General features: G+C 33.7%; 1 protein-coding gene across 5 annotated transcripts in view; it reads right to left on the reverse strand.

Annotated features, from left to right (window-relative positions):
• CNOT2 (CCR4-NOT transcription complex subunit 2) overlaps positions 1-12625 on the reverse strand; it is a 119032-nt gene that overhangs the window by 34492 nt on the left and 71915 nt on the right. For 4 of the 5 annotated variants that reach the window (XM_021678659.1, XM_021678660.1, XM_021678661.1 and 1 more), the window contains one exon: positions 10154-10276. In XM_021678659.1, coding sequence (XP_021534334.1) covers positions 10154-10276 — 123 coding nt within the window. Of the gene's footprint in view, positions 1-10153; positions 10277-12625 lie in introns of those variants that run through there. The other variant, XM_021678662.1, reaches the window with a different exon arrangement.

Below are 12625 nucleotides of genomic sequence, written 5' to 3' on the forward strand. Positions count from 1 at the left end.
TCTTACAATCATATAATAAATGGAGAGATGACACAAAACCAAAGGAAAAGTCAAAATTACTTACAAAAATACACAGACATGGTATATAATGTATACTATTAGTGAGTGATGTGACTTTCATGGCACTTGTTAACAGTGCCTTTCAATTTATTGCATCAGCATCTTTTTTTCCTAGTAGAATAGACATTTTTTTGAGGGCATGTTATATTCATGGAACAGTTATTTATATTCATTTATTATTTCCTCATAGAGATTGGCACTGCATGTGGCAGTGCTATACACAAACTAGATACTTAAACTGAGTAAATAAAAACGTGTACACGTAAGTGCATGTTCGAGTATTCGCTTATATTAAGCAACCACCAAAATAATTTAACTAAATAAGACTTGAGCCATGTCATCAAAAGGGTTATAATCTAGTTGAAGAGAATGAATTATGCACCTAATTATACTCTCAGGCACAATGTGATAAATCGTCTGAAGTATCTCAAGAGGAAAATAATTTTAAACAAGGGTGAGGTAACAGAAATATTTTATAGAGCAGTAACATCTGATGAGGGATCTTCCAGGCTGAGAATATGCAGTCAGTGTAAGTATGATAGAAGTTAGTGACATAATTAGAATACAAACAAAATAAAGAACATTAGTGATTTCATTAGAGGTAATTAGTGAAAGGAGATGAGGCATACAGCCCTATGCACATCTGGGCATATACAGAAGAATGGGAAATAAAAGAGTATTGCTGGGGCCAGATGTAAAGGGCAGATGACTACCAACTATGGCAATAAAGAGAAAAAAATAATACTAAGGGAAGAAGCGACCTGAGCAGGCTGTGCCTTTTGGGGGAGAATTCCAACTGGATGGAAATGGTAAGATACTGAACCAGAACAGCAGAGGTGGGACTACAAAAGAGAGGTCTTCTGGGGGTAGAAGCAACAGTATTTCATGACCTGCTGAAATGGTTGAAGTTTAGGGAGAAGGAGGAGGGTGAAGAATCACCAGACAGGGAACTATCAGAGGCCACTTTGGTTTCAGTGAAGAACTGGGCTGACATTGACCAGGAGGAAAACCAGAAGGAGAAATATTTAAACAAGAGAGTTTTTACAATACATATTTCATGCTATTTTCATGTCAAACTTCTGAGTTGTTCTAATTACTTAAAAATTCACAAAAACTTTTATATAACAGTATAAACTAATGATATACATCACTCTTCTGAGGTAGGGCTGAGTAACACACTACTCTAAAACCAGCAGTATTTATTTTTTACAATTTTATTTATTTATGTGACAGAGAGAGAGACAGTGAGAGAGGGAACACAAGCAGAGGGAGTGGGAGAGGGAGAAGCAGGCTTCCCGCTGAACAGGGAGCCCAATGTGGGGCTGGATCCCAGGACCCTGGGATCATGACCTGAGCCAAAGGCAGACGCTTAACGACTGAGTCACCCAGGCCGCCCAACCAGCAGTATTTAAATAAAGTAACAAACTTTCTAAAAAATCATCAAACCTTATAAATATTCCTTCTCAAATCCAGAGGGTACACAATCTAAACAATTAAACTGAAAGAATATGCATTTTATGCCTGATCAAGTTCTTTTGTTAGGTACAATCATCAATACTGTTAACCACATAACTGGAAATATTTCAAGCACCTTAAAGGCTCATTTCCAAATTGCAAAAACAAGATAATGTGTAATATATAATAAAGCTTTAGTTGGTGACAGAAGGTAAAAGGTTTATAAATAATACTGAGAATCATGATATTCTGTTATCATTGTTACGTCACAAATGAAAGTAAAAGAGTAGTTTCCAAAAGCTTCAAATATAAGAGATTGGCCAATATGACTGCATGTCTTAGAATTATCCTCAATGTGAACACTTTAGAATGGACCACTTAAAATTTTACTTTTCCCAGAAATTCATGTTTACTGAATATATAACTCCAAAGAACAGACATTTTTAGTCCACTTTCTCACAAAGGTTATATATATCCACAAGGAGTTACAGGTGTGCCAAAATATCAACCCTCTCAGCACTAGGAAGCTAAGAGAGGGAGGCACAACATGAAGGTAGAGAGGACATGGCTCCCTGGGCGAAGTACTGGAGATCAAGAGCAGAAGGGTGACCCATTTACCAGTGTGACATAATAACTATTATCATTTTCTCTATGTGTGAGGGTACATGAAGAAGGTTAGTAAACAATACTTTACAGGAATATGAAAGTAGTTTGTTAAACCTAAGAGTTTATAGCCTTCAAAGCATCCGCGTAAAATAAGCATTAATCAGTCATGCAAACAGATGTTAAAATGACTGCCTCAAAACATGTCAAAAATGCAAATATATCATTTTTTATAAAACCAGTCCCCAATGGTATGTATTTTTAAACACTGAAAGCATGCTTCATGAGATATGTCAGTGCTAAAAATGTATTTAACACACAATGAAGGAACGCGAATGGGATATAAATGCTATTTCTGAGGGCAAAGAAAATGCACAAGATATGCACCATGGCACAACAGTAACTACAATTAACAGACAACAGAAAACTTATATATATATAAATGCTGAAAGTTAATAATATAAAGATAAATTTCTTAGAGAAATATAAAAGCTTTAGATCAAGAAACACATTACAGTAGGGAGTATAACGTAAGCCTAGCTTTGGAGTCAGAAAAAAAAAAAATCTAGGTTTGAATCCTGGTTCTGACACTTACCTACGGGAGAGCCGGGCCTCTGTTTCTTTCCTGTAAGATGGAAATAACACTACCTACCTCACAGAGTTGAAGTGAAGATTAAATGAGATAAGATAGGGCACACAGTATGTGCTCACTAAATGGTAGCAGCTGTTGCTAATAATCTAATTTTCCTCCCAATGCAGGACTCCCTTTAACAGCAGTCAGAGGGTCATTCAACCTTTGGGGAATTTACTGCATAGTACCCTACATTTCTATTAATTTTTGTCTAAGAAGCTAAAGAAGTAAGTTCATCATCACAAATTTCAGGTAAACTAAGTAGAGCTTGTGTTAGTAGATGGGGGAAATGGCAGGAAAGTATTAAATGTTACACAACTGGTAGAATGCTGAAACCAACAAAAAGGTTACTATGTTCCCAGTCCAAAACCATCATTTCAATTATACTCTTTCTCATTTCTCAGTCTATGATATAAACTGCAGTCAAACAACAACAAAAACCAGGAAGCAACTAGAAGAAATAGTAATGTGATTCAAGTTATTTCCGTGACCCAACAAAAAGCCCATTTATCCTTGGTTTATTATATAGAATGTTAAGAAAATCAGTAAGTTAGAAACTGTATTTAAAAAATTATTTCCACTGTTACTAGATACAACTCTGAAATCTATGACCAAAAAAAGTTTAAAATTTTTTTATTTTAAAAATATACATATTTGAAAACTTAATAAGCAAATCTGGGTCCTGCCCTCAATCCATAACAACACAAAGGTGTTAATTATTCTGTGCTTTCCAATAGTGACCAATTCTCAGTTATTCCCTCCAATAAATGTACCTTCAATCACAAAACAATTTTGGAAACATTAAAATCAGTTTAGTCAGGAAACTATTTTCTTAGTAACAAATGACTTCAAAAAGCAAGAAAGTTTGGTTAATATTCCCTGACCACAAAAGCAATTAAAAAATGAAATGCTTTTAAATATCCTTTAAAAAATTCATTGTATGATATTAATTAAAGGTGTGGTAATAACATAATTCCCAACATTCTATTATTAATCCAGGACAAAAAATAACAAAGTATAACTTTGACTATATCATATCTACAAACAGGAAAAAAAAAAAACAAAAAAACAAAACCCCACAAAGGAGAAGTTCTAAACCTAGGACGGAATCTGAAGAACATTTTAGAATTAAAAACAGGATGGTTTAAAAAATGAAACCACTTGTCACAATGAAATCTAACAGACACAAAAAGAAAGACCAAAAGAAGAAAGGAGAAAAGAAGGGAGGGAACAGTCAGAAAAACAAAAGAGTAAGTCATAGGACCTTGTACCTTATGAATCAGATAAAAATAAATTATGGGTTTACTAGGTATTACCCAATAATTCTGATTAAAACATTAAGTTTTAAAAAGAACATTTTTAAAAAGTATAATACATACTGAAACAGTCAATGTAATTAATTCCTATTGGGCATTTAACATTCAAATTCAAAGTATGGCAATAAACATCTTTATATTATATTATCTAAATTTTAGGTTAGAGCCAAATACATAGGAAGGCATCTGACTGACTGAAGAAATGTTCACATTTTTAAAAGCTTTCAATATCCGTTTCTAAACTGTTTTCAAAGTCTGCATTAATTATAGTTCCCCAGCAAGTACTTCAATGCTCCCTCAGACAGTGGCTATTCTTCCATGAAAAAAAGTGCCTCCTTACTAGTATAACAGAAATAAAGTTTCATTTTCAACCTATGAATTCTTATTATTATTGAGATGAAACATTTTGTGATTCTTTTTGTACATATATCACAATTTGATAGATCTTGTAAGTATATCATTTTAACGCCCCTGCATAAATATGCTTTTGTCTTTAAAATACTGAGCTTGAAGATTATGTGAATGTCAATGAATTTCAGAGGTTTGATTTGACATTTAATTCCTGTTTCTTTAAAGTACAGTCTGATTTATTTACATTTAACTCTATCAGGTCATAAAAATTTCCACATTTATATACATTCATATTTTTTTTTTTTTTTTTTTACAGATTTTATTTATTTATTTGACAAAGAGAGAGAGCACAAACAGGGGGAGTGGCAGGCAGATGGAGAAGAAGGGAGCCTGATGAGGGACTCGATCCCAGGACCCTGGTATCATGACCTGAGTTGAAGGCAGACGCTTAACGACTGAGCCACCCAGGTGCCCCCATATTTTCTATTTTTAAAGGTGATTTTTGAGTTTTTTAGGTAAATAATATCATCTGCAAATAATCTTAACTGTTATATTTCAGTATCAACTCCTTTCCCTCCCTTTCTTTAACAGACTCCCTGACAGCTTACTATCTTCTGCGTATTATTATATATAGGTTCTAAGAACTTATCAGTAAACTAGACAGGCAAAGTCCTTGCCCTTGTTAAACTTAAATTCTAGTGGAGTAGAGAGGATAATAAACAATTGATGAATATGTACTTTTAGGTAAAGAAGTGTTATGACTGTGAAAATGCAAGAAAGAATTTAGAAGGATACAGTGGAAGTAGTACTGATAGTATATACAAGGCTACTTAGAGAAAGAGAGGCGGCTTCTCAGGGAAGGTATTTTAGCAGATACGTGGATATAGTGAGAGAGAGAACCCTGTGAAGATCTGAAAAACAAAACAAAAACAGTACCAAGGTCTTCAGGTAGAAAGGAATGTGACTGCAATGAGCTGGAGAGTCAGCCAAGCATGACTCCAAAATGTAGTTAAACACTAATCACGACAATGACAACAATAATGGTGAAAGAAGGTATCCTTATTTTATAACAGATTTTCATGGAATACTGGTTATTAATTGGTCTGAAAGAAATCCTAGTAGTCATAATTGTTGTAGGCTAACAAGTACAAAAGCTAGGTATGAGTTCAGAATGGTTGCTGTTTGTCAAACCAAGGAAATGGTCTACTCATCAGTTTTAAGAGTTTTTTTAAACATAAGGAAATGCTTAAGAATCATCAAGTGAGTGCACAGACTCCTAGGACTAGAAAATGTTAGCAATTAAAATACAAATATATTTAAATAACAAATCTAAGCTGCTTACATTATATAGTCCCCAAAGCGCTATTAACATCTTTAATTTTCTATTATGTCCCCCAAAAGAAAATAATTATGATAAAAAGAAAATCAAGTCCGTATCTGCCTATGATTTATTTAATCTTCGAAAACATTTAAATAACATATCTGTAGTATTTATTAAAACTAACTGTATACTTCAGATAGCAAATTCAGCATTCTATAGAAAGATACATACATATACAGGCATCTCTTGATATAAAAGGCCTTGGAAAGTAAGATGTAGTACTAAAGAACTACTTAACAATTTAATTAGTACAGTCACATAAAGAACAGCTTCCCAAACACTTCTACAACCATGCATATGGTAGAGTTACATTTCATACTTTATGGATAGGGTAAATCAGGATTTGGTTTATAAGTGCCTTAAAGACTGACTCAATCACTGGCCAGCTTTTCTTTATCATAAATTATAATTTGAAATTATTTTCTCACTGTTCCAGAGAGAAAAAAATTACAAAATTATCAGTCATTTATATTTAAAAACTTTCTCTTCGTTTTTATAATAAAATAATTGTTATTTGCAGATGATATACATAACTACGTAAAAAAACTCAACAGAATCAAATGGAATAATTTATTATTGTTCATAGTAGTAGCAAAATTTACTTAATATTTACTATCTGGTCTTCTAAAAGTTTTGCATACAGTGATTTATTCAATCCTTATAACCACCCATGAGTCATGTACTATTATTCCTATTTTATAGATGAAAAAAACTGAAACACACTGAGTAACTTGCCCAAGGACAACTAGCTAGTAAATCATGTGAATGAGACATAAAATCAAACAGCAGGACCTGCAGAGCCCATGCTCCTGTTCCCATTCAACAAAAACTAGTTAAGAGTTTTGTTAGGTAGTTGGTTATAAAATAAACACACACACAAACTAGTCTATATATCAATAAAAACCAATCAGAAAAATGTAACAAATATGGCAACCATAAAACCCTACTTATTAAAAAAGCATAAAGAACAACAGAAATAAGAGACATAGACTTCTGAAAAAAGGTAATCATCAGTATAAATGTGCAATAGTCGAAAATATTTTTATAAAGGATGTGAAAGACCTTACCTGACTAAGATGTGAAAATTGTCTATAAAGTTACAGCAATTCAACTATGTTGTAGTTCTGCCATAGAATCAGTATGAGAAATAGAACAAAAGAGTTTAGAAACAGGCCCAAGAATACATCAGACATTAAAATATATTAAGGGAGGATTTCAATTAGCCTTAAATGAATGCTCTAACTCAGGGGTGAGCAAATTACTGCCCATAGGCCAAATCTAGCACATTCCTTTGTATTTGTAGAGTACATGAACTAAGAATGTTTTTTTACTTTTTAAATGGTTATATAAATACCCACATAATATACTTTACTTAGCCTCTTGGCCCAAAAGCCTAAAATATTATTATCTGGTCCTTTATGGAAAAGTTTTCTAATCTGTGATCTAAATTATAACTGGTGTTGGGACAACTAGATATTGGACCACCTCACTGAGAGGGTGGGGGAAGAGTACGAGGGTGGAGATCCAGGCACCGTAATATTCACACCTTAAACCAAAATACTTTTTTTTTGAGAGAGAGAGAGAGAGCGTGAGTGGTGGGGGGGGGAGGCAGTGCAGAGGGAGAGAGAAAATCTTAAGCAGGCTCCACACCCAATACATAGCCCCACGCGGGGCTCAATTTCACGACCCTGAGATCATGACCTAAGCCAAAACCGAGAGTCAGATATTTAACCAACTGAATGAGCCACCCAGGCACCCCAACCAAAATACATTTCTAAGGCAGCTAAGTTATATGTGAAGAATGAAGCACAAAAATGCTAGAAAAAAGTAGATGGAAAAAGTCTAAGTATGATCTCAAAAACAGAAACCACAAAAATAAGAAGATTGATGAGTCAAATTCAATAAGAATGATAAATATTTTTATATTAAAGAACCACTCACTAAACTGTAAGCAAAAAAACCTGGGAAAATATTTGTAACATAGCACAAGAGACCATTAATTTATGGAAAACACTAACAAATAAACAAGACTTACCACCTCAATAGAGAAATAGAAAATGGCACAAAAATAGGTAATCCACAAAGGAAGAAATACAAATGGCCAGTAACTACATGGAAAAGATATATTACTGAGTGTGTGTAAATTTAACAATGTCTTAATATATTTTTTTAAAGGGGGGGGCAGAGGGAAAGGGAGAGTGAGAATCTCAAGCAGGTTCCACGCCCAGCATGGAACCCCAACGCAGGGCTCGATCTCATGACCCCGAGATCACGATCTGAGCCAAAATCAAGAGTCAGATACTTAACCCACTGACCATCCAGGGACCCTTGTCTTAACGTATTTTAAAACAGTAAGCTTCTTTTGTTAAGAAAAGACTTAAAGACTTAAAGGTAATAGCTGATGAGAGTAAAAACTGGTACACACTTTCTAGCGGAAAATATGTGGACATGTCCCAGAGATTTACATAATAACATCTTTAAAATAAAAATATTTAAAGTATTAAATCAAAATTTTAGCAGTAAATTATTTCTGACCAGCAAAATTATGGGTAATTTTTCTTCTCCCTTCTCATGCATGTTTTCTAAAATCTGCAGTAATGCCCCTCTACTATTTTGTTATGAAAAAGGTGTCAGCAATAGCAGAAATTTATAAGTAGCTATTATATTATTATTCCCAGTTTAAAGAAGAAAAGGCTAAGGCTTGGAGAAGTTCTTGCTAACAGGCAGAACCAAGATCCAAACACACAAGGGTAAAGCTTTAGAGCCTAAATTCTTAATCTCTCTGTCTTATTACCTTCTTAATTTAAAAAGTTTTATAAAGCAAATCATTGTGTTATTTTTGTGACAAACGACTAAACAGAAATGGTAACCAACATATGTAAGTGTATCATTCTGACTAAAAAACCTCTGATATATAGTATTTCTGCTCTCTAGAAGACAGACCTCTTATCTTTGTCATTCTCTGTACACACTTTATTCCAGATTTCAGTTTGAAAGCTTCATATCTTCCTAATCAGAATGAGTGCTTTTCATCAATAAGTAATATCCCACTACCATTTTTTCCACCAACTTGCACTATACAATCACAGTAATACACACATGGATTAGTTTTTGCAAGCAACACTACCAGAAGATATCCCAAATTCTCTAACTACAAGATCAACACATAAACATAGAAAAATGTAAAAACAAATTCAATTATAATTTACATCCAAGAGCAAATAGCTAAATGGTCAGTAAAGTAACAGAAAATTAATGAGATGACATTATTCAATGAGCTATTAAACTGCACACTAATTATAAAGAAAGTCACCACATATTTTGAAGAGTCCTAATAACACAACGGATACATTGTTGCCAATATGACACAGTTTTCAAATAAATATAAAGGGTAGTAACACCTCAATAGGAGGGAAAAAAAATTCACCCAAATCCTAAATCTAAATTAAGCCAATTTGTGAAATTCTAAGACACAGGAAGAGATTTACTAACGATCAATTTTAATGAAAAATGAGAGCGTTTGTTACATATCTTAGAATTTTATAAATGCTTTAAACATCAGTAAGAATCTCATTAGGTTAATAACTAGAATAGATTGTTATATAGGTAGGGACATTAGGAATAGCAAGTTTATAAAAAGGGTTGAAAGGAGAAAAAAGGTGGGTGCGTACAAAGTACAAAAATGCAACTGGTTTGACTACTACAGTAGTGTACTGAATTTGAAATTAACAATTAATTTATTTAAAAATATTTTATCCATTTGCTAATTATGACTTGGCTGTGTTAAATCTTTTCATTCCAAATGGGATTACTGAATTACTAGCCCTCCAAAGTACTTAATCCACACCTTTATAATAGATCATCTTCCATGTTTTGAATATAGTTCTTCAAAAATGTTTCTATACTAGCATTCCTACAGCTGAACAGAGGAGATGCTCTTACTAACTAAAGCTTAGGATTACAGCCTGAAGATTCCATAGCAAAGGTAAAGTTTCATTTAATTTTGCCATTATATCTTTAAATCTTGCAAATCTGCTTTCTACTCTATATGCATATTTTAATATAAAAATAACAAGTTAAAAAAAACAACTGATGATCTAGATGTAAGACCATGTTTACCTCTTGTCTTTGAGTACTTCCACAGTATTACCATATCCCAACTTCAGAATCATGGGACATTTTATCTCCCATTAAAATGTAAGCTCATCATTTTTGTATCCCCAGGGCCTAGCATTGTGCCTAAGACATAGTCACTCGACCAAACATGGTATTCTGCAATTCATATACTGCTTTTCAGGAACCAGAAAGAAACAGACATACACTGCTGAGTAAACACAATATAACTGATTAACTTACATCCTTTTCTGACCGATGTGGAAACATAGAAGACTGGCTGTAGTACATGTTTTCGTCATGGTAGTCACTGTCGACCCCCTCTACAAACTTCTTTCTTGAAGCACCAAACATGCTGTTTGTCACCTAAACAAAAATATTGCTTTTATCAAGAGTAATATTTTGGAAAATGTCAAGCTTTACCAAACTCCTATGTGGAAAACAGAAAATGAAGAAAACAATGCTAAGATAAAGAAACAGATCAACTAAGGGCTAATGGGGCATGTGAAAAAGTCATAAATCTAACTGTAACAATATAGCATTAAATTTTTGCTTCCAGGCTCTAACAGCAAGAGGAGAAACTTAATAAAGTCTATCATGCAATAATTCTACTTTAAAGAAATAAATATCACTTATTCTTGAGAATTTGCAACCTCAAATATAATTTTCCCATAGAAAGATTTTTTAAAAATTAACTTTGGGTTTAATTATTCAAAATCTTCACACGTATCTTCAATATTAGTATCTTTGTCATCACGGTCTACTTTGTAAATGATCTGTTTTTCAGAGCATATCATCTTCACTTACAATCTATGTTTATTGAGATACACCACTTTCTGAGTCCGCTTATAATGGCAAACTAGAAGCTTTATCTCAAGCCACAAGTACCCACTCATAACAGTGATGTTTCATTTATCATCCTGGTGTAAATTTATGATTTCTGTTATGTAACCTGCTTATTACTCTTTTGTTTTTTAAGTCTTTCCCACATCCAACACTAGTAATTTTGAGCCCACACCAATACAAATAATTACTAACTCTATGTTAATTCTTTTTTTTTTTTAAGGCAATGCTAGAAAATGGTCTTCACGCTTCTTTTATTTAGGTAATCTCTCCACCCAATGTGAGGCTCAAACTCACGACCCCAAGATCAAGAGTCACATGCTCTACCAACTGAGCCAGGCAGGCGCCCCCGTGCTAATTTTTTCCCCTAAGGATGACCTCTTTATAAAGTTTCCAAAACTATCAACTGACTAGGTTATTTATGGTCAATGTGTCTCCCAACAATGGTACTTTGTAGTCCAAAGTAAAGTGAAATGTCATGATGGAAGACACTTGTGAAGGACTTGAATACATGGTGACTACAACTTATCACAAAAATTTTGGTGAAAAACATCAAATTTGACATCTGTCTTGTACACTCATTATGAATAAGGGTATTTTCTTCAATTATAAATAATAAACGAACAACTTTTATTTCTCCTTTCAAAATAAGATAGTGTAGTTACTACTGTTTATCGGCAGACATGGTGAACTAATAAGCTGCAAGTCTTTTTTTTTTTTTTTTTAAAGATTTTATTTATTTATTTGACAGAGAGAGAGAGACAGCTAGAGAGGGAACACAAGCAGGGGGAGAGGCACAGGGAGAGGCAGGAAAGCCTGATGCAGGGCTCGATCTCAGGACCCTGGGATCATGACCCAAGCCAAAGGCAGACGCCCAACGACTGAGCCATCCAGGCGCCCCTAAGCTACAGTCTCTAATGACCAAATTTGACATGCTTTGGGGCTATTAATCTCCTTAGGTGTGAAATACAGAAAGTTATTTTTAAAGGTTTTATTATTTTGTTAGAATATACTGAATCTTTTTTAGTAGGAGACTCCCTGGTAAATCTCATAAAAACTCTTCAGAATCAGGGAGTAGAATCCCACATGCCTATCCACCAACCCCCTAAGTAGTCCTTAACAGGAAAAAGAAGTGTTTTTTAGGGAGTTTTATTACAGAAAAGTAACAGTGGAAAAAACTTTAGTCTGCAAATTAAGACTCTTTACAGATGACATTTTAAAAGTTTTTTTTTTTTTAAAGTTAAGGATACATTTAATTCTCTTTTAAAGGACCATTACTACTGAATTCTAAGTAAGGATAAGCATGGGGAAATGGCATGATACCTAGAGAATTCAGTAAAATTTCAGAATATCAGGGTTACCTCTCATCAAATCATATACACATAAATCAACTCAATGGATACATAGCAAAATCTTCATTTGACAATTTTTGTATAACATTTATCATCAAAACCAATTATAGACTCCTAAAATTCCAAAATTGAAATTAACTATATAGAATAAAAAACTTCATTTACTGTTTGAAAGCGAAACTAAACATATGAAATGTCTCAGACAAAGGAAACAGAAATGTTTCTCGTTTATTAATACAAGATTTTCCCACACTCCTGCTGTGTGTGTGTGTGTGTGTGTGTGTGTGAGAGAGAGAGCGAGCGAGCGAGCAAGAGAGTGAGAGAGACAGGGACGGAGGGAGGGAGAGAAGGAGAAAACACAAATATACAGAATTTCATTTTTGTTTTGTGTGCTTCAACAAAGAAATTACATATCAGTGAAAATACTAAATATTCTTACATGACTTCAGTAAAAAAAGAAAGGTAAGAATGTAAACACTCTCCTCTCCAAATGCAACACCAGTCCAGGAATAGGTACTAA

The sequence above is a fragment of the Neomonachus schauinslandi genome, chromosome 5 (genome assembly GCF_002201575.2).
Source record: "Neomonachus schauinslandi chromosome 5, ASM220157v2, whole genome shotgun sequence".
Lineage (NCBI taxonomy): Eukaryota > Metazoa > Chordata > Mammalia > Carnivora > Phocidae > Neomonachus > Neomonachus schauinslandi.